Here is a 21,629-nt window from a genome sequence, read left to right as displayed (position 1 = left end):
GCGCCCAACTCGCCAACTCCGGGACTTTCGCAAAGCTGCCGCGGGCGGGGCAGCCGCCGAGGAGCGGGCCGCACCATCGCGGCCCGAGAGGGGGAAACGCTCCGCTCCGGGGCCCCCGCCACGCCGGGGCGGGCCCGCTAGAGCCTCGAGAAGGCCGGGGCCCGCGGCGCACAGAGTTCGGCCGCCGAGCCGGAGGAGGGCGGCGCGGGGCGCCGCGGCTCGGCCGGCTCAGAGGCGGCGGCGGCGGCGACAGCCTCCCCCGTGGCGGCGGCGCGGTGGCAGAGGCCGGCTCCCCGGCCGGCGAGCGGCGGAAGTGCCGCGGAGTTGGAGCGGGGCCGGCGCCGCGGCAGCTTCTCCTCGCTGAGCTGCTGCCGCCGCCGGGCGGACGGGCGGACGCGCGGAGCCGGGGGCCGCGCGGCGGGGCCGGCGGGGCGCGGCGGGGCGCGGCGGGGCTGACCGGCCCCGATGAGGCGGAAGGAGAAGCGGCTTCTTCAGGCGGTGGCGCTGGTGCTGGCGGCCCTGGTCCTTCTGCCCAACGTGGGGCTCTGGGCGCTGTACCGCGAGCGGCAGCCCGACGGCACCCCCGGGGGATCGGGGGCGGCGGTGGTCCCGGCGGCCGGACTGGTGAGTCCCCCAGTTGCTGTGGGGGTGGGAACACTCTCTCCCCGTATTCACTTGGAACCTTCGGTTTCTTCCTCCACCTTTCCGTTTCTGCCTCCTCAGTGTCAGAGCCGGAGACCCTTCGGTTCTTCCCATTTTGGGGATTGGGAACATTGAGGCTCAGAGAAGGACAGGAACTTGTCCAGGACCGCCACGTCAGCCAGAGGCCGAATCAGAACAAGAAACAGACTCCTGTTGCTCAGTCTGGAAGATCTGTTTCTTACCTTAGATTACCATCCTTTCTGTCCATGTCTGGTATCCCCCTACCTCCCAGCATCTCGTGCTTTTGGAGGGTCCAGTCTGCATTCCTATATCCCAGGGTGATTCCTTCTTCAGGAGCTGGCGGGCCTTTTATTTAGTGGCCAGGTCTTTTCTGCTTTCACCCCCACCTGCTGATCCCAGTGTACCCTACTTAGGTCAGCCCCTTTCCTGTTTTCTCATCTGCCCAGTGGGACACCAGGCCTCCCTCCTCTCCCCATTTGCTTACCCTCCCCCCTCCTCTCCCCATTTGCTCACCCTCCCTCTTTCCCAGATCTGTGGGTTCCTTGGAGGATGCAAAGATCATGCTCCCCTGGGAGCTTCAGGTCCTGGGGGAGGGAGGAAGCTCCTGGTTCTTGAGGGACCTCCTGCCTTTGACCTTCTGGGGTCAAAGTGTGAGTTCTGGTGGAGGGACCCACCAAAATTTCCCAAAGGCTATTTGTGCACAGTGTGCCCTGAGGATGGAACATCAGGTGCCTTCCCTGTCCCTTCGTAGAGTACCCATGATCCCTTTTGAACTTGTCCAGTTTGATTAGATGTATTGTTTCTTGCAGCCAAGACTAGGATCTTAATTGTTCCTGCGTCTTCTGAACTCACCCACGTGTGTGTGTGTGTGTGTGTGTGTTGTGTCACACGTACATATAGACTGATAGCAGAAGCTCTGTCAGAGCACTCCTGCCTTCCCAGCTCCTGGCTCAGTAGGTGCGAGTGAGTGTATACATGCTTGAACTGTTTCACACAGTGGGACATTTCAGGTTTTCTTATAGGATTTCCCTGGCCCCATGGGAAGTGGATAATTTGTCTCTCGGGGTCAAACTTAACTGATTGTTGGCAGGATGAGGGAAGAAGCTGACTTTTGAGGTTGATGTTTTTCTCTCTCTTCCTGGTATCAGGCTGCTGCCTGGGCAGTCTGGCATCTTGAGCATGGAGGGCTGCTTGCCACAGGGATGACCCAATATGAGTACAGCCTGTCACTGGTAATTGTTGCAAACTGTCCTGGAGGGCCTCGGTGATCTTTTTGGTAGATCTTATTGTTTGGAAATTAAGCTCCCTCAATGCCTTCACTAAACCCCTGGTTCAAACCCTGACAGCCATATTAGACCTCTTTCCTGTAAATTCTGTATCTGTATGAGTTTTTCCTTCATGAAATTTTTCTTCTGTTCTCACCCTGTGTCAGTAGCAGGGGCAGGAGGCCAGGGTTCTGTCCTCAGCACTACTGTTAACTTGCTGTGTGTGTCCTTGATCACCTCTTATCTCCCTCTCTGAGCCTCCCTTTCTCCATCCATAAAATGTGGTTATTGGTCCGGGTCCAGCATTATGATACCATCAGTGAATCAGTGAGAAGTACAATGGCCACTTCTTTCTTTCCTGAGGGCTGGGGTCCCTTGTAGCATCCCTAGCTGTGGGGGCTCCGTGCTGGACACAGCCCCACGTCAAGGTGGGGAGTGTCCTGCCTGAGCACTAACTCTCCTTTAGAATAGCTGTAGCCAGTTCTAAAATAGTTCCTGACATTCTGCCTCTGCCTGAAGAAAGCCCTTGTATTTCATTTGCCGTGGATGCCAGAGACGTCCTGATTTTCATTTTCTATAGACCCAGATGTGTAGAGAGAAGGTCAAGGTTAACTGCCAGTTTGGCCTGAGCTTTCAAAGTAAATTACTCACTTGTGCAAAAGGGAATTGATGGAGTAAGGCAGCCTTTTGGGCGAAGAGAGAGGGGAGCAACAACTGGGCACTGCTCAGAGCCCTTAACTGGAAAGGACAGACAGGCTCCTTTGGGAAGGTCTGGTTCTTGTTCATTACTTTTGCTCTGGAATATCATGAGGAGGAGGAGGAAGACATGAAGGGGTGTGGTGGTGGGTACAGGGGGTACTGATGGATTATCCTTGCTTTAAAGAAACTCCCTTTGCTTTCTGGGAGTAGCAGAAGGGAGCTGTTTCCCCGATGATAAGCTCTGCTAGATGCTGTAGGATTCAGCATTCATCTGCTGCCTTTCAGGAATACTCTGCCAAATTTCCACACAGCCACTTTTTGTGTCACTCTCCTGCAGATGCATAGCCCTGGGCTTGGCCCCCAGTCCCTTGTCTGAATGTCAGCTGGCCTTGAGGGAGGAGGCTGACTTCTCAGAGCCATGGTGTTCTGTTCCTCATCCCAGGGCGCTGGAACGTGCGCGGAACCTGTCAGTCAGCCTGCTATCTGGGAAATCTGGCCTCTTGAGCACGCAGGGCTTCTTTCGACAGGGCTGACCAGTTCGGAGCTCAGCTTGTCACTCTTGTAATTGTTGAGAATTATCCCAGGACACCTCGTTGATCTTTCTGGTAGAAATAACTGCAGAGGCTCTGGAGGGAAGTCTGAAAGGACTTTATCCAAATGCAAAATAGATTCCTCATGGGTTCCAGGGTTAACATACCCACTGTTAGAGCAGTCCTTTAACTCCTTAACTTATCCACTGGACTGAAGAATAGAGTTTCAAGTTAAGAGCATTTATCATCTGCTAGAAAGTAAATCTATAGAACTGTCATGCCAGCTCATCCTAGGTATACCTCTGGAGCTGGGTAGGGCAGCTGATTTATAAACGACACATAATGCTTTTAGGATTTCAATATTCATCTGGTCAGACAGCTGGCTTCTCCAACAGTTGTGAGACTGAGCAAGAAAAGCCAGTCCTGAAGCCATCCTCATTTTTAAAATTTTTATTTATTTATTTAAATTTAAATTTAAATTCAATTAGAGCCACCTTCATTTTAATTTAGGGGTCCCTCTCATTCCTAGCCCCAGTCTGTTTAATATCTTGATCTAATCCTGCAGTCTGTTTCCTATTCCAGACCTGGGGACTAGCTGTCAAAACCCATGTTAGGAAACGTGATGCAATCCCTCCCCATTTCAGAGCCATAATCTCTTGTGAGAAATGACTTCACTGGATAATAGCGACTGTGGAATAGAAATTGGTAGGATAATAGAATACCAGTGACTTTAATTTTCAAGTATCAAGAGTTTTTCTCATTGTGTCAGAGCTGAACTTTATTCTTAGAACATCCAGAAATCAATACCTCCCCCCTCACCCCACCCCTTTTTAGTCTTCCTGGTGGCAGAGCCTTACCCATCAGAAAGTTAAGTACCATAGAAATGTAGCCTTGGAATGATTTCTTTAATTTTCCACAGAGGGGCTGGGACTCATTACCCTGCTAATCTCTTGTCTGTCTGCAGGCCCAGCTGAAATCTGATGCCACCGGGGCTGGGTTGTTGGTTTACCTGAGCAAATCTGGCTCTCGGCATTCCCCGTCATCCTAGGTGTGTAGTCTCCTCAGGAGCCCCAGATGAGGAAGGCCTGGGAACAGAGGCTAGGGTTCTAGTTCTCTCTCCTGCCCCTAAACTCCCTGTGGGACCTTAGGAAAGGGGTTTAACCTCTTTGGGCCTTGGATCTTTGAACTGTGAAGTGAAGGTTTATATTCAGGAGAGGAAAGGTAAATGTGTATCGTAATGGTGCTCCCCTCCCCTGGCCAGGCAGACATTGCTCATCAGTTTCTTTCCCACTAAGCCCAGACTTGGTTGCTACTCAAGTGGAGTTAATGGCATTGAAATTTATTTGCAACATAGGGAATAGATCCTTTGTTAGGGTGTTTCCAACTTTAACTTCCTGGGGTTCTGTGAGTTTGTTTGGAAGCATGTATTGCAAAGGTGCAAACAGTAGTAAAACAGGCCTCCCCGTACCTAGGTTGTGATGAAGCCACTGCTACTTAGGGACGTGTTTATACTCTGAGGATATTCAGTCTTTAATCTGTTGGCGCCAGTGACATGATAACAAACAATGGAATCAGGAATGAAAACGCAAAGACCCATTTCAGAGATAACCGTCTAGCTTGCTAATTGTACCTTGTCCACAGTCGACTCTTACACAGAGATAGCATAGGGATCCCATCACTGAAAAACACCCCGAGGTAAACTGGCGGCCCACAGTGTGTCCTGTGACAGCTAATCGCTCATGATGGTGTTTGCAGTGGGTTCTGTATTTTGTATGTTATCTGACTCTCTGCATCCCATCTATGTATCCAAGCTCCCAGGAAGACTGAGGTAAGAGTCTTGCTTCTCAGAGAACCACTGTCCTCCTGCCCAGTGCAGTGGGGAAAGGAGGTACCCTATACCCGCCTGAGTTCCTGTGGCCAATGAGTGCATCGTGGCCTCCCCTTCCAGAAATGTCTTGAAGGAGGAACTGCATCCTCTTCCAGCACATAGCTTGGCCCTTGGAAGACGGTCAGAACGTGTTTGCTAAATGATCAAGATGTATCGGAGCTCCAGAAGTCATCTAGTCTGCCTGCGTTGTTGTGTAGGTGTGGAAATTGAGGCCCAGGAGAGGGGGGAATCCATTCTCAGAGTGGGGAGTGCAGATCAGAACCCAGTTCTTCTCCACATTCTTGCTCTATTTCACCACGAATACTTTTTCCCTCCACATCCTGATATTTGATCCTTCTCTACATGAGTCAAGATTATCACTCCCAGTTTTGGAGGCTGGTACTTATTGACCAGTTACTGGCTGGAATTTACCTGGCTTTTTTGCAGATCCATTTTTATACATTTCTTGCCGAGTTTTTATAGTGTTAAAGCAAGTAAAATGAATTAGATTTTAAGGTGGCAAAGGAAAAAAAAAAGGTGGCAAAGGGATCCGGCTGGGAAATTGAGAAATTAAATGGATGTATCACATGTGGCATTATTACTGCTTTCTGTGGCAGATGGAGCTAGTGCGAGCTGAAGAGCCACTTCAGATTCTCTGTCACTTGTAAGTAACAGAATGGGCTGAAATGAGTAAGGGGATATATTAGCTCCTGTAATTGCAGTGGCCTCACGTATGGTCTGATCCAGAGGTTCATGCCCTATACCAAGCCCTTGTGGTAGCAAAAAGTGGTCGTAGCTCTTTCCAACCTCATATCCATACCCACATCCTGGAGGAGAGAGTCTGTCTCCTCTGGTACCTTCTCTAGAAGGGAGAGGAAACTTTTTTTCCTCTAAGTGCTCGCAAGATCTCTTTAGGTATTACCAGCCCAATTTAGATCTAATATGCTCTCTGAACCATTCACACTTGTCAAAAGCATGAGCTATGCTGATTGACTTAACCCACCCTGGAGCTAGGGTTAGGCTCGGGCCATCAGAATTGTACGAAGAACAGTTCCCAGAGAAAAATCCGAGTGCTTTCGTGGAGAGGAGGGGAAAAGCAATCTAGGGATGAAGACAACAAGTGTCCATTCCAGAACCTTTCTGATACAGTGTCCCAAGCAGTCACTACTGAGGGGAGTCAGGCTTGGTCCCCGAGGTAAAACCTCTCAGCCATCCTGGACTCAGTGTCGATCACTGAACCTTCAGTCTGGAGGTTTGTGTTCTCATCGCAGCTCTGCCCTCCCTTTGCTGGGATGCTTCACTCTGGGAGCCTCACTGTCCTCCTGAGGAAAGCTGTGGACGCTTCCCAGCGTGGAGTAGAGGGCTGGGATGAAGCGCGGGTGGAAGCTGTCTTTATTCTTGCCTGTGAGTTCTGCTGCTGCCTTCCTCCCCCTCCCAGACGTCCTGAGAGTCACTGCGTGCCCTGCCCGCGCGCACACGCACACGTTGAAAGCCAGTTCATTGAAAATTTCAAGCTGAAAAAGAACTTCTGTCTCTTCAGCTTCGACTTTTTTTCTGCCTGGCCCTCTTAGCTGGAGGAGGCGGAGTGTTCATACTTTGGAAGCTAGAGGAAGCTAAACAATTCAGCTTGCTGTGGTGGGTGGGTGTGTATTTATGAGTGTGTAGCTTTCTCTCCATGTGTCTCTCTTCTCTCTCTCTTATCTTTGGATGGTTCCTGTTTGCTGCCCTCTGCTGAGTATAGATAGGAGAAGGAAGGAAAAAAGCAGGCCGATGTTTTCCTTCCCTTTGGTTTTGAGAGAATTCTGAGCTTCAGATGCTAGATTTTCTTCTGTTTGCTTGGATGATAAAAGCCACAGCATTAAATGACACTAATAAGGGTGATGATGATACAGATGACAGGGAGAATGACGAGGTTAATAATCATCATCATAGCAGCTACCATGTATTTGGCACTTACTCTGCTAGGCATTGGACTAAGAAGCCCTTTACCTGTACATCTTGTTAAAACTTCCAGTTATAAACAGGCAGGAATGAATGGAACCAGGGCTCACAGAGGTGCGGGTACTGGCTGAGGATACGCAGCCCCTGGTTGTAGAGCTGGTATATGAGCCTGTGGGTCTCTGACCCGGTGCCTAAGCAGGATAAAGGACCTGTTTCCCACCCTGCCCTTCCATCCGTTCCTACGAGGCTGCTAGGGGAGCCCTGACGTCTGAGCAGATGGGACCATTGTTCTAAGACTGAACCTCTTCCGTGGCCAAGGAGGAACCCACGAGGTCAGTTGGTGGTGGTGTGACCTTGAAGAGGAACCTTCGCCCAACCCCTACTGAAGCCCCATTGGCAAAGGGACTCTCCGGTCCTCCTAGATTGAGATGCTGTGGGGCAATATGTAGGGCTCTAGTTTTGGAGCTACACTGCTTGATTCAGATCCCTAGCCTTGGGCAAGTCACTTGACCTCTGTGCCTGGATTTCTTGGTCTGGAAAACGGAAACAGTGTTCTGTATATTGGGGGTTTCTTTTGGTGGTTGAATGAATTGTTGTTGGAAGCTAAGCAGTCTGAGGATAGGTGGTTGGCCTCATGGCACAGCATTCAGCAGTGGAGCAGGGCCAGCCTCGTTGATGATTGGGCGTGGGAAGGAAGGTGTGTCTGTACCCTGTGTACCCCACTCCCTGACTCTTTGGAATCTGAAGCAATTATTGAGGGAACCTTCCCACATCCTACCCTAGGAAAGAATCCAGGTCCTCTGCATCCTTCTAGGAAGTATTCTTTGCTGCCTCCAGGAAGTTTTTTGTTTGTTTGTTTTTAGAGAGAGCATGCATACAAGAGGGGGGCAGGGGGAGAGGGAGCGAGAGAATCCTAAGCAGGTTCCACACCCTGTGTGGGGCTGGATCTCATGACCCTGAGATCACGACCCAAGCTGAAATCAAGAGTCGGATGCTTCGACCTCAGCCGCAGTAACTTCTTCCTAGAAACATCGTCAATGGCAAGGGAAGCAAGGGCAAAAATGAACTATTGGGACTTCATCAAGATAAAAAGCTTTTGCACAGCAAAGGAAACAGTCAACAAAACCAAAAGACAACCGAAAGAATGGCAGATGTTTGCAAATGCCGTATCAGATAAAGGGCTAGTATCCAAAATCTATAAAGAACTTATCAAACTCAACACCCAGAGAACAACTAATCGAGAAATGGGCAGAAGACATGAGCAGACATTTCTGCCAAGAAGACATCCAAATGGCCAACAGACACATGAAAAAGTGCTCAACATCACTCAGCATCAAGGAAATACAAATCAAAACCTCAATGAGATATCACCTCACACCAGTCAGAATGGCTAAAATTAACAAGTCAGGAAACGACAGATGTTGTCAAGGATGCGGAGAAAGGGGAACCCTCCTATGCTGTTGGTGGGAATGCAAGCTGGTGCAGCCACTCTGGAAAACAGTATGGAGGTTCCTCAAAAAGTTGAAAATAGAGCTACCGTATGACCCAGCAATTGCACTACTGGGTATTTACCCCAAAGATACAAATGTAGTGATCCGAAGGGGCACATGCACCCCAATGTTTATAGCAGCAATGTCCACAATAGCCAAACTATGGAAAGAGCCTAGATGTCCATCAACAGATGAATAGATAAAGAAGATGTGGTGTGTGTGTGTGTGTATATATATACACACACATAATGGAATATTATGCAGCCATCAAAAAATGAAATCTTCCATTTGCGATGAAATGGATGGAACTAGAGGGTATTATGCTAAGCGAAATAAGTCAATCAGAGAAAGACAAGTATCATACAATCTCACTGATATGAGGATTTTAAGAAACAAGACAATCATAGGGGAAGGGAGGGAAAAATGAAACAAGATGAAACCAGAGAGGGAGACAAACCATAAGAGACTCTTAATCTCAGGAAACAAACTGAGGGTTGCTGGAGTGGAGGGAGGTGGGAGGGTGGGGGGGGGTGACATTGGGGAGGGTATGTACTATAGTGAGCACTGTGAATTGTGTAAGACTGAGAATCACATACCTATACCCCTGAAACAAATAGTACATTATATGTTAATTTAAAAAAATTACAAAAAAACAAAAAGAGTCAGATGCTTAACCAACTGAGCCATGCAGGTGTCCCCAAGAAGTCTTTTTTTTTTTTTTAATTTTATTTATTTATTTGACAGAGAGAGACACAGCGAGAGACAGAACACAAGCAGGGGGAGTGGGAGAGGGAGAAGCAGGCTTCCCGCTGAACAGGGAGCCCGATGTGGGGCTCGATCCCAGAACCCTGGGATCATGACCTGAGCCGAAGGCTGACACTTAACGACTGAGCCACCCAGGCGCTGCCGCCCCCCAGAAGTCTTTTTTGGTTACTCTAGCCCGCAGGAGTTGCTCACTGGTCTTAGTTCCCCTGAGCCCTGATCTTATCATCTGCCCGCTTAGATCAGAGGACCTTCCAGGAAGGCATGGCCTTGTGCTTCTTCCTGCTGCTCGCTCCTTGCACCTGTTGGGCTGTTGCACGTCTCTCAGCCTGTACCCGCTCTGCTCCCTTGCCTCTCACACCTCCTTCCCTGCCACCTGGCCCCTGAGCCTCACTCACCCATGTAGGGGCAGGCTGTGGTTATGCTCTCTCCTACAGGGACCCAAAGCCCCTTATATAAATGTATCATGCAGTGTAATTGTTTTAATTTGATCTGTCCGGAGTATCAGCTCCTGAAGGCAGGGACTAACCTCTGTCTCAGTCGCCCACTCTTGTTTGTCCAAAGTATTTGCTGAATGACTGAGGAAGCGAGTGAGTGGATGATATGGCTGGTACTCAGTAACTGCTGGTGGAGTGCAGGAAGCTTAGCCTTGAAGAATGGTTCTTCAAGGACTCCAGGGCTCAAGGAGGTGGGTGTGTGGGTGGGCCAAGGATCCGTGTGTTTCCATCACTTCCTAGGTGGGGTGGGCCAAGGATCCATGTGTTTAACACTATTGAGAGTCCATCCAGGAACTCTCGCCTCCCTACCCACATCCTCAACTTGTCAGCATCCCTGGGAGGCTGACCTCACCTTCCCCAGGGGCCCACTCCATACTCCCCAGGAGCGCTCTGGGACTGCCTTTGAACTTATATTCCTGAGGAGTGTGTCTATTTGCCAGGTTGGCAAGCAGTGCTCCCAGAGGGCTCTGTGGTGCCTGTCATTCTTGGCACTCTATCAGGTGCCAGTGATGCAGAAGCAGGATCTGGGGTGGGTGGTGCACTTTGAAAATTCCTCTACCAGGGGCCACGAGGACTCTCTGGGGTGTCTCAAGTTGTGTTTCCCCCTGATGCCTGTGGTCTGTTGTCCTTCCGGGATGGGTGCTCTGCCCTCCTGCCATGGGGGCAAGGAGGAGGTGGCTGTAAGTGGGGGGTGGGGGGAGTACTCAACCAGGGCCTACCTGGGAAGGTGTGACATTAGGAAGGCCTACGCACCTCTCCCTTGAGCTGGAAGGAGTGTGGGAGTGGGGACAAGCTCCTCTGTTTCCAGGCCCAGCACTGGCACTTGCTCGCTCGCTCTGTGTCCCACTCCGGACTTCAGCTCCAGCCTTATCCTAAAATGAGCTCAGTGGTCACTGCTTCAGAGTGTCGTGAGGATTACACTAAGGAGAAAGCTGAGGTGCAGAGGGGTTCGGTGACATATCCAGGGCCACACAGCTAGGAAGTGATGGAAACAGGATTCCAGCCCAGGTGTCTCCCAGCCCGAGGCTTCCTTCTGCCGCCTTGCCACCTACTGGCCCTGTGACCTTGGGGGAATCTCCCTTTACCTTTTCCCCAGGACATGAGGAGACCACATGTACTCCCTCAGGCAGCCTCCCAGGAGCTCAGTTAACTGGAGTTGTGTGTGTGTACGCATCTCCCCCATGATTCCAGATGTCAGCTTCCTCCCAGAGGCCGGCTGGGAAGCAGAGGGTGCTGGAGGCGGCTTCTGGAGGAGGGGGGTTTCTTAATTTTTCTTAAAGGGAACAGGTTGGAAACATCTGGTGGGGGAATGTGTGTGAGAATTACTTCCTGCTGCTGAAGCACATTGTATGTGCTCAACTGAACACTGTTATTTTTGCATGGTTCCTCCTGAGTATTGATCGGGAGTCAGGTGCTGGTGGTTAAAAAATGTATATGCGTATCTATTTGTGAAATAATAAGTTTCTAAATCTGGCACCTAACTAGGGAAAAGTTGTGATTGTATTTTGGGGGCGTCGGGGATCTGTAGTAGGATTCCTGATCTTTCTATTGACAATAGACCTTAATGACTCTCCCTCAGAGAACTTCATCGACCTTTGTACTGTTTTTTGTTTTTTTTTTAAACCTTACATGTATGCTTTAATGGAGATTTCAGACTGGTGGCCTTTGGCCAGAAGTAGCCCATGTGGTTCATGTGGCTCACCCAGTGTTGGCCCATAGATGGATGGACATCTTTATTTAAAAAAAATTTTTAAAGATTTTATTTATTTATTTGAGAGAGAGAGAGAGAGCATGGAAGAGCAGGGGGAGGAGCAGAGGAGGAGGGAGAAGGAAGGGAAAGAATCTCAAGCAGACTCCACACTGAGCACAGAGCCCGAAACGGGGCTCGATATTATGACCCTGAGATGGTGAGCTGAGTGGAAACCAAGAGTCAGACGCTTAACCGACAGAGCCAGCCAGGGGCCCCGAGGGTGTCTTTATTTTTAAGTGTTAGTTAGAAAGTTGTCAGTACTTGAATATTGGGATATTTCATATTTAAAAAAATTCTCACTTCTGGCTTATGAGAAAAAATATGAAAGTCTTGCTGCTGAGCCCAGGTTCCTGTATCACGGAAAGTGTCTGGATCTAGGTGGCAGTTGCCTGCTCTGGACAGGCATCAGCTCAGACCTCGGTTCTTCACCCTCTCACATAACCAGCCTGGCCTCTGGAGACTTGTGAGTTTGGGAGCCCTCCTTTACAACCTTTGTCTAATTTGTTCTCTTTCTGTCATGGTGGAGGCACAACAGGGCTTATGACCCCACTTTACAGAATAGAAAACTGAGATTCAAAGGGCCTAAGTGACGTGACTAGTCACAGAGCCAGTAAGTTGAGGCTGGTCCTTTTTGACTCTTGCCTAATGCACTTTTCGGGGTGGGGGGGAGATAGTTACCTGGAAATATAAACATATAAACCTTAGGCTCTTGAACAAGTCAGTTACGTTTATATGCAGATGATTTATATTCCAGCTCTACCTAAGCCCAAGAACCATCTACCTTGTTTCTCTGTGTTTTTAGGTATTCTGAATTTGAGGTCTACCCTGTCTAATAAAGTTTGCCCCAGCTGTGTCAGGGGCTGCTGTAGGTTTGTTAGAAATGATATGAGCACAGAATCCACTTTGTTTTCTGCCCTGGGCTTCCTGGCATGTCAGGAAACCCCAGAACGTGCGTTCTTGTTACTGCCGGAGTGTTGGGAATCTACAAGGAAAGGAAAGACAGCTTTCCAGTGGGAATGGCACATGCCACATTCCCTTGTCTGAGGGGGCCCCAAAGGCATCTGGGGGCATTTCTGGAAAAGAGAGGGCCTGTGTGAGGGCTCTGAGCTAACTGGGTGAGGCAGTTCAGCTGAACACAGCCACCTGTGTCTGTGAGAACAGGACCCTTTGCCGGGAGCAGGAGTGGCTGCATGTCCCCTCCCCTCTACCTGCTTCAGGAACCTTCCTTTAGAGGTTCCAGGTGGCTGCTGGTGTGGCAGTAGGGCGTGGGGTGTGGCGCCGGTCCTGGGCTGAGAGTTTGCTCTCTTTGAGCCTTGGCTCCACAGCGGTGACAATAACGATCATTAATTTATTGAGTTCTTGGTGCATGCCGTGCACTGGGCCCTTCTCGTGTCTTCAGCATAGTATGTGCTCTTACTGTGGTCAGTCATTTCGCAGATGGGAAGGCTTAAGCTCGGGAAGCTTAAGTAGCTTCCCAGGCCTGCAGGGGAGACAAGTGGTGGGACTCTGACTCAGATTTCTGACTCTCCACCCTGTGCTCTTAACTACCATGCTTAACTGACACCGTAGCAAGTCATGGAACCTCTCTTAGCCTCCGTTTCCTCCTATGTGAAGTGGGGATAATGTGTTTCTGGCGTGTCAGCAGAGTACACATAAGAGGGACTCGTCAGCTTTCGGACTTGCCTGTGCCCCTCACTCTGGGCAGTTGTCACACATTGCTGTCTGCTCTGTTCTCTTTCCTGCTGGGGTAGCTCTGTTCTGGAGCACCAGGCTTTCCCTGAGGAGTCCACCCGGTATGTGTGGAGTGTGCCTCCCTCCCCAGCTCGGATCCTGGCTGGGCTGCTGCCCTTCCCCTCCCCTGGCAGTGGGAGGCCTGGCCAGGGAACAAAGGGGCACGTTAAGAAGGCTGCCAGGTGCCAAGCCAGAGGTATTGAAGGGACACTTGATTAGTTTTAACCCTAGTTGTCAGGCTTTTGCTCTTTCTTTCTCTGCAGCAGTTAAGGGGGAAAGAAGCTGGGATGGCTTTCCTCTCTGTGTGGTTTATATGGGCTCTCTGACTTTGGGTGTGAGTATGCCTCTTCCACCGCTCTCCTGTCCTCAACCCTCTCCGCTCTCTGTGTGCGTCTGTCTCTCCCTCCTGCCCTCCATCCCCTTGCTGTCTCTGTGCTGTGTGTGTCTAGCTCAGCAAGCGGTAAGACATGAGACTGAAGAATCCACAGTTCCAAGGGGCTATCTTTCATCTTGCGTCATCTCCCCCAACCTCATCCCTGCCAAGAGGTCAGCCATCTTTGGCTTGAACACCTTCAGCAAGAGGGAACTCACTCTCTTAGCTCAGCAGAGTCTTAGACAATCTGCCGTGGCTCAGGGAGGCTTAGAGGATTTCTTGAGTGCCCATTATCCTTTTCAGACTCCTCTCAAATCTTTCCTTTCCCAGAAAGTCTTCTCTGATCTTTCTAGTTAGAATTAATATCTGTCTCTTGGAAATGCTTATAGAATTTATTGTCTAGCTTTAGTGGCATGAATGTTATAGTGCTATGTTTTGCCATTTCTCTAGGCAGAGGAAAGTAATGTTGAAGGAGCTTTCCCAGTAGGACAGCCCATTGGGTGAGGTTCCAGCTGGAGAGAAGGGGTCCCAGAGAGCTGCCATGTGGGCCTGGGCTTCCTCCTGTTTCTAGAAGGTCCATCTCCAAACTTGGCCAGTGTATGTTATGTATTGTTTTAGTCCAGAGAATATGGTAGGCTCTGTGGGCCAGATGGTCTCTGCGGCAACTTCTCAACTCTATGGTTCTAGTGTGAAAGCAGCCAGAGACAATACATTAATGAACGACTATGCTGTGTTCCAATAAAACTTTATTTGCAAAAACAGGCCCAGACTGGATTTGGCACGTCGGGGTTTGCTGACCCATGTTCTCGTCTCTTCCCGCTGGAGCAAATGCCTTTAGTTGTTTGTTATGTGACCTCGGGGTTGGTGAGGTCCTTCTCTCAGGACCACATCTACCATTAAATGGATGAATGGAATATTATGGGTTGAATCATGTCCCCTAAAAAGATATGTTGCAGTCCTAACCCCTATACCTCAGAATGTGACCTTATGTGGAAATAGGGTCATTGCAGATATAATTAGTAGGGTGGACCCTTAATCCCATGTGACTGACTGGGGTCCTTACGAGAGGGGAAACACAGAGAAGGACAGGACCATGGGGAGACTGAGGCAGAGACCGGAGTGATGCTGCCACAAACCCAGGAACGCCTGGAACCACCAGCAGCTGGAAGAGGCATGGATGCATCCTCCAGAGACTTTGGAGGGAGCATGGCTCTGCCAGCACCTTGATTTTGAACTTGTACCCTCCAGAATAGTGGAACAATAAATTGCTGTTAGTTTAAGCCACCTAGTTGGTGGTGCTTTTTTATGGCAGCCCTGAGACATGAATACATGGACCATTTTCCATTTTCTCATCAGATTGCTTTATGGGTGTGCATGAGTGTGTTTGTGTGTTGTGTTTGGGTAGAGGTGGGTAAAACACTCTGCAAGGCAGACATAATTGTGATAATCTCTTCCAGCTACTTCGATTCCTTTTTAATTCGTGGAAAAATCCTCTCTTCCTATGGAGGATTAGCATATTACCCTACACATATGTATTCTTTAAAGCCACTCTCCTTATTAACAGATCAGCCTCTTTTTTTTTTCTTTTAGCTTAGCCCTTAGCCTGGAATACCAATGAGTAAACACAGGGTGCATACTGCCTTTTATTTAACCATATTATCTTTCTTTTTGTCAGTTTCAACTATAATGATTTCAACCATTTCTTTTTGTTCTGGGTCCCAGCTTAATTGATTTGGGGGCTTACTATGTTTTTTACTATGTTACTATGTGTGTTTCTGTGCTAAGTACAGAAAACAGCCCCTGCCTTCATAGGGTTTGTCATCTACAAGGGACCTAGACAAGTTCATGGTGATGTATGCACAAGGCAGAGCATACTTAGTACTGCGGGAGGGGTCAGCCCAGTGTGGTGGGATACTGGGAGGCACAAATCACATGGATTGAGGTCAGGAAGGACATTGGGAAAGTGGTGACTTTTAGGGTGGCCCTGGGGAAGGATTGGGGCCTCTCAAGTAGCAGGAAGCGGGGAGTAATTTTAAGAACAGGGAGTAAGCCAACGTCACTGAACTTTCAGATGTCTGTTAAGTAACTGCAGGGAGGTGGGCCAGAGCTCTGCTGGGAGGCTGGTGAGGCTGGCAAGGCTGGACTTCTGGAAGTAGGGACGCCATGGACAGTTTTTACACAAAAGATGATCTGAGCAGAGGGACCAGATCAGAAAGGTGGATATGACAATGTGGGAGGCACTGGAGGCTGCAGGCCAGTTTGGAGGCTCTGGGAGTGGAGGGAGAGTGAGTCCGTTCATTTGTGCACTAAACCCTGTGGTGGTCCAGACATTGTACCAGGTAGTGAGGCCATGAAGTAGTGTCACCTGCAGTTTCTGAGCATCAGACACTCATAATACGAACCTCCATTCAGGCTACTTTGTCCAGGCACAGTGTGAAGCACTTTATATAAATTACTGTTCTTACTGTTCTTAATCTTCAGAGCAACCCAGAGGTACACGCTATAATAGCCCCATTTTATAGATGAGGGCACCAAGCACCAGCAAGAGGCAGTATTGCACCCAAGGTCACGGGTTGGTCACTGATGGAAGTGGGATTGGCCTGCAGGGTCCTGAGCCTTCACCACTAACCTTGACTCCATACACACAGCAGGTCATTCAGAATACGGTAGGATCTCCTGGTGACTGCAGGTGCAGATTCTACATGAGCATGCAGGCGAGCAGATAAACCCAGGTGGCTGGGTGGGTGGAGCAAGGAAAGGCTTCCCGAAGGAGGGAATCCTCACCTAAGTCTTTGAAAGTGAGTGGGATGATTTAACCAGGCAGGGAAAGGGCAGGATGTGGAGTGGCGGGTGCAGGCATTTCAGCAGAGAGGACAGCACAGTCAAAAACCCAGACTAGGGAAAACAGCACGGCATACGCAGGGCCTTCCAAGTTCAGTGTTGCTGTCCCCTAGGAAGTTAAGCCAGGAGTGGGCCTGCGAGAGGCTGGAATGTAGTAGGGCCGGGGCCATGGATTGGACTTTGCCTTGTGGTTCCCAGAGATTTGAAGGGTGTGGGGCAGAGAAGTCCTGTGACCAGATTTGCTTTCTGATAGGTCCAAGAGTTGGAAGTCATTTTGTCAATCACTGTCAGATGTCCGCATGTGAGGCCAGATGACATAGAGGAGCTCCCAGGACAGGACTCATGAGGCCAGCGCGCTCCAGGCCTGGGACATGACTCGGAAGGCTCAGCCTGTTGTTTAGCTGGTGTTCGGGTCTGTCATTCTGCTTCATTCAACATGTCATTTATCCAGCAGATTTTGCCTGAGTATTGAACATGCCCAGGCTGGCTTTCTGCTAAGCACTTACAGTCCAGGAGGAAAGGACAGGCAGGGGCTCTACCCTTGAGGACCTGCTGGACCACTAGGCAGATAGTTCCCGGGCAGTGGGATGCAAGCAGTAGGTGAAGTGGGCATGGGCCCCAAGAGCACGGCAGAGGATGCACAGTAACCTTCAAGCTGATCTCCCAGCTGCCACCTCTCTCCTTGCTCCCAACCCACCTCGCTCCCAGACTTAAAAGGCCACAAGTTTGCCTGGATTAGAATCCCAGTTCTGCCCTTCACTGGTTGTGTGACTTCGGAACTCACTGAATCTCTTTGTGTCCTCTGTTTTAAAATGAGCACGATAATAGTCCCTACCTCAGCAGATAATTATCAGGATTAAATTAGTTCACATACACAAAGCACGTGGAATAGTGCCTCGCATATTAGAAGTGGTCCGCGGATGCTATTATTGTTTTAGGTCCAGAATCCCTGAACCCAAACCCTCTATATGAGGCACATTTTAGGTTTCAGAGTTATGTTAGTCAGGGTTCAGTCAGGAGAGAGAAACCACCCAGCAATCTAAACACGGAAAATTTAATATAAAGAATTATCACCTATGACAAGAAATTGTAGGAATGAAGCGTTGGCTATCATGAAGAGCACTCTAAATACATTCTAAAGAATGTGAGAATAGCAGATGGAAGAGCAGCACCAAGGAGCACCCCCCCACTCCTGTTGAGATAGAGTTTCTAAGGAAGACCCCCTTCTTGGGGCTGAGATAGAGCACTCCCAGAAGAGGCCCCCAGGCTGAGATCTTGGTTTTGTTGGGAAGGCCACAGGTGTGCTGACTGAATGACAGAGCAGCGGCTCCCGTCCCACATCAGTGAGATGCGCCGGGGAAAGCGGATCATGGTGAGGTGTCTCATGGAAGGCGTTCAGCTGCAGCGTTGCCCACAGGAGCGGGTATTAGGGGAAGCTGCTTGGTGCTGTTGGTCATGGCAGCGGGACAGTGGGAAAGCTGTGCTTGCTGCTCTAGCCCCGTGCTGGAGAAGCTGTAACCGAACCAACGTGAGTTCGCTCCTTGGTGAGTCACAGCTAGGAAGCTGTACCAGGCAGAGTTGTTGCACAGAGGAAACTGTGTTTGCATCAATAAGGAGATCCTGAGGAATAACTTCCAAAGCTGTGACTCCCCGAGCATGGGCGAATGGGTTCCTTTCATTTAGGGTTAGGGTGAATATTCATCGTATACGGAGGTGGACATGGTCGTAGATGCACCTTGAGGAAACATGCCTATACATACGTTGTATGTGATGTAAATGAGGCTTGTGCTCCTCCTTGGGTGGGGATTTTAGTGTAATGAGGTGAAGGTAGGGGTCAGTCACTCCATGGGTCACTCCATGGTCCATCTGCACAGGCTTACGTTGGAGGTGGAGCTGAAACGGGTCTGGGTGGTGTGGGCCACCAGAGCTCTGTCCGGACAGTTGCTATTGCTTGCGGGGTGTTTCGGTTTCCATCATGGGATGCTATACCCCTTGGGTCTTTTTTTTTTTTTTTAAAGATTTTATTTATTTTTATTTGAGAGAGAGAGAATGAGAGAGAGGGAGTACATGAGAGGGGGAGGGTCAGAGGGAGAAGCAGACTCCCTACTGAGCAGGGAGCCCGATGCGGGACTCGATCCAGGGACCCCAGGATCATGACCTGAGCCGAAGGCAGTTGCTTAACCGACTGAGCCACCCAGGCGCCCACCCCTTGGGTCTTTTGCCTGAGTTAGGAGATAAGCTGGAAAAAAGAACTTAAGGAAAAATGTAAGACAAGGGCTGGTGGGGACAAGCATGTGAGCGGTAAAGGTCAGGTCCTGGGGTCCAGCTGGTGATGGAGTCATCCATGCTGCCTGCCTGGCAAATACACCAGAACCAGGACGTAAAACAGAGAGACAGGAAAACCCCTTCCTCCTGCAGTGTCTCTCCAGCATCTTCTACTGGTCACTGTGATTACTATTAACATCATGTTATCTGGTGAGGGAAAAATGTGTAAAGGGCCCAGATCCATTTTTGCACAGTAGTCAGTGAAGGGGGATTTGTGGTTGAGAGGCAGTGAATTGATCAGTGCGCAGAGTCTTTCAGATTTGGGAAGGTTGTTTCAGCGCATATACTGCATTATTTAATAGCCCCAGTAGGACCTATGGTAGCTCTCCATAATCATAACACATTTTTTTCTGTGGCAAAAATACAAGAATATTTACACTAAGTGGATAAGTAAAGAGTATAAGTAGCTTCGTGTGCATTCAGGTCAGGTTTTGTCACTGAGTTATAAAAAAAAGTTATAAAAAACGCTTTTGGGGGGACCTGGGTAGCTTGGTTGAGCATCTGACTCTTGGTTTCAGCTCACATCATGATCTCAGGGTCCTGGGGTTGGGCCCCGTGTTGGGCTCCCCGCTTGGCAGGGAGTCTGCTTGTCTCATTCTCTCTAACCCTCTGCCCCTTCCCCAGCTTGCACGCTTCCCCCCCCCCCGCCCATAAATAAATCTTAAAAAAAAAAAAAAAGCTTTTAGATTCTGGAATCGAGGATAAAGGATAAAGACTAAACTCCACTCCAGGCCCCCTCCCTACACTACTGTCCCTGCCCCCTCTGCCTTCCATTCATGCTGACCTTGAGCAAACCATCTTGCTGCATGGACAGTGGGAAGGCATGGAGCGTTCTTCAGTTGCCCTGCCCCTCCAAATACACGCACTAGCACACACATGCGCAGATAGCTTGGCTAACCCTGCCTCACCCTTCAGATCTCGGCTCAGGTGTCAACCTCGGCAGAGCCTTCGCACCTTCTTTGCCCCCATCCTCCAGCCCTTGTTCCAGTTGAGGCCTTTTTTTCTTTAAAGCACATGTCTTAGTTTGTGATTACACAAACCTAGTGTGATTACTTAATTAATATGTCACTCTGTGAAACTACAAGTGTCTTGAGGATAGTGGCTCTGTCTGTTATTCCCCCTCATTATTTTATCCCCAGGGCTTCACACAGTGCCTGACATATGGCATATTTGATCAATGAGAAAATGAAAGGACAGGCTTGGATTGGATCCTGAACCAGGAAAAAAAGAATTAGCTATAAAGGGCATTATGCAAACAACTGGGAGAATTTGGTTATGAACTGTCGATGAGAGAGGAGTATTGTAACAGTGGTAAATTTCCTGACTTTGGTGTCCTTATTTCTAGGAAATACATACTAAAGAATTTAGGAGTAAGGGGTCATCATGTCTCCAGCTTTCTCTCAAATGTTTCGGGAAAAAAAATTATAGGTCAGATAGATGGGGAGAGGGAGAGAGAATAATAAAACATGTGGAAGATGGTAACAGCAAACATGGATAAAAGATATATAGGAGTCCATTATGCTGTCCTTGCACCTTTTCTGTGAGTTCAAAGTTACTTTGACAACATGACTTTTTTTCCTTGAAGATTTATTTATTCATTTTAGAGAGAGAGAGTGAGCACACGTGTGTGGAGGGGCAGAGGGAGAGGGAGAGAGAATCTCAAGCAGACTCCCTGCTGAGCCCAGAGCCTGACACGGGGCTCGATCTCACAACCCCGAGATCATGACCTGAGCCCAAATCAAGAACCAGACGCTCAACTGACTGAGCCACCCGGGCACCCCCACAACACAACATTTTTAAGAATTCAGTGAATAGAAATAAATGAACAGAAGGGGAAAGGGATGCTAGGAGGAGGACCCTCGCAAGTGAAAGGCAAGAGGGCAGGAAAGAGCTTGGTCCCTCTGGGGAACTTTGAGGGGGCTGTGTAGCTGGCGTGTGGGATCCTATCCCTGGGGCTTGGGATAGGAGCAGCCAGGGCTGGGGAAGTGTAGGCCGGAGCTGGGTCCCTCATCTGGGCTGCTGGCCTGCACGTGTTTTGAGGGGGTGGAGCACTGAGCTGTTCTTCTAGCCTTAGCTAGAGTCATCTACATTCCTCCTCTACTTCCCTGTGGTGGTTACTGAGCCAAAGCCTGAATGGGTGAAGCCAGCCCATATTGGGTCTTCCGTCTGATTTCTCTTGTAGCTTAATAATAGGGTAGCTCTCATCCAAGTATGAGGATTACTCCTTCTACCCCAAAACTACAACTTCCCTGTTGTCTGTTGTTAAACTCACCACATGGCTCCTGTTTGGGTTATGTTTTGCTGTGTAACAGATTATCCTGAAATGTGGTAGCTTAACACAGCAACATTTACTATCTCACAGTTTCTATGGGTTAGGGATCCAGGCTTAGCTGGGTGGCTCTAGCTCTTGGTGGGTCTCTCATGAGATTGCAGTCAAGTTGTTGGCCAGCACCGTAGTCATCCGAAGTCTTGACTGGGGCTGGGGGATCTGCTTCCAAGAAGCCTCACTCACATGGCTGTTGTAGGAGGCCTCAGTTCCTCAATGCCAGGACCTCTCCCTAGGGAGGCTTGAGTGACGTTATTGCATGGCAGCTAGCTCACCTCAGAGTGAGTGATCTGAGAGAGCAAGCAGGAAGTCACAGTTCCTTCTGTGACCTAGTCTCAGAAGTTGCATGTTTTCGTGGACACTTTGTTCTGTTAGTGAGAAGTGAGCCACTACATTTAGCTTACCTGCAAGGAGAGGAGACTTAGACCTCACCTCTTGAAGGGAGGAGTGTGAAAGAACTTGTGGACACTTTAAAACCACCACAGTTCCTGAGGGCCTATTGTGCGCTTGGCACTAGAGGTGGTTCGGGGGATCCAAGGCATGGATCAAGGTCTGCCCTCTAGAAGTTT

General features: G+C 49.4%; 1 protein-coding gene across 2 annotated transcripts in view; it reads left to right on the top strand.

Moving 5' to 3' along the window:
* The first annotated feature begins 368 nt into the window (after positions 1-368).
* The window catches only part of GALNT10 (polypeptide N-acetylgalactosaminyltransferase 10), a 217,749-nt gene continuing 196,488 nt past the window's right edge, over positions 369-21,629 (top strand). For both annotated transcript variants that reach the window (XM_064596621.1, XM_045902165.3), the window contains exon 1: positions 369-624. In XM_064596621.1, coding sequence (XP_064452691.1) covers positions 466-624 — 159 coding nt within the window. In that variant the 5' untranslated portion in view covers positions 369-465. The remainder of the gene's footprint in view (positions 625-21,629) is intronic.

The sequence above is a fragment of the Mirounga angustirostris genome, unplaced genomic scaffold, assembly GCF_029215605.1.
Source record: "Mirounga angustirostris isolate CCGP_5_RB_7025 unplaced genomic scaffold, mMirAng1.0.hap1 SCAF_7, whole genome shotgun sequence".
Taxonomy (NCBI): domain Eukaryota; kingdom Metazoa; phylum Chordata; class Mammalia; order Carnivora; family Phocidae; genus Mirounga; species Mirounga angustirostris.
This window is presented reverse-complemented; position numbering and strand designations above follow the sequence as displayed.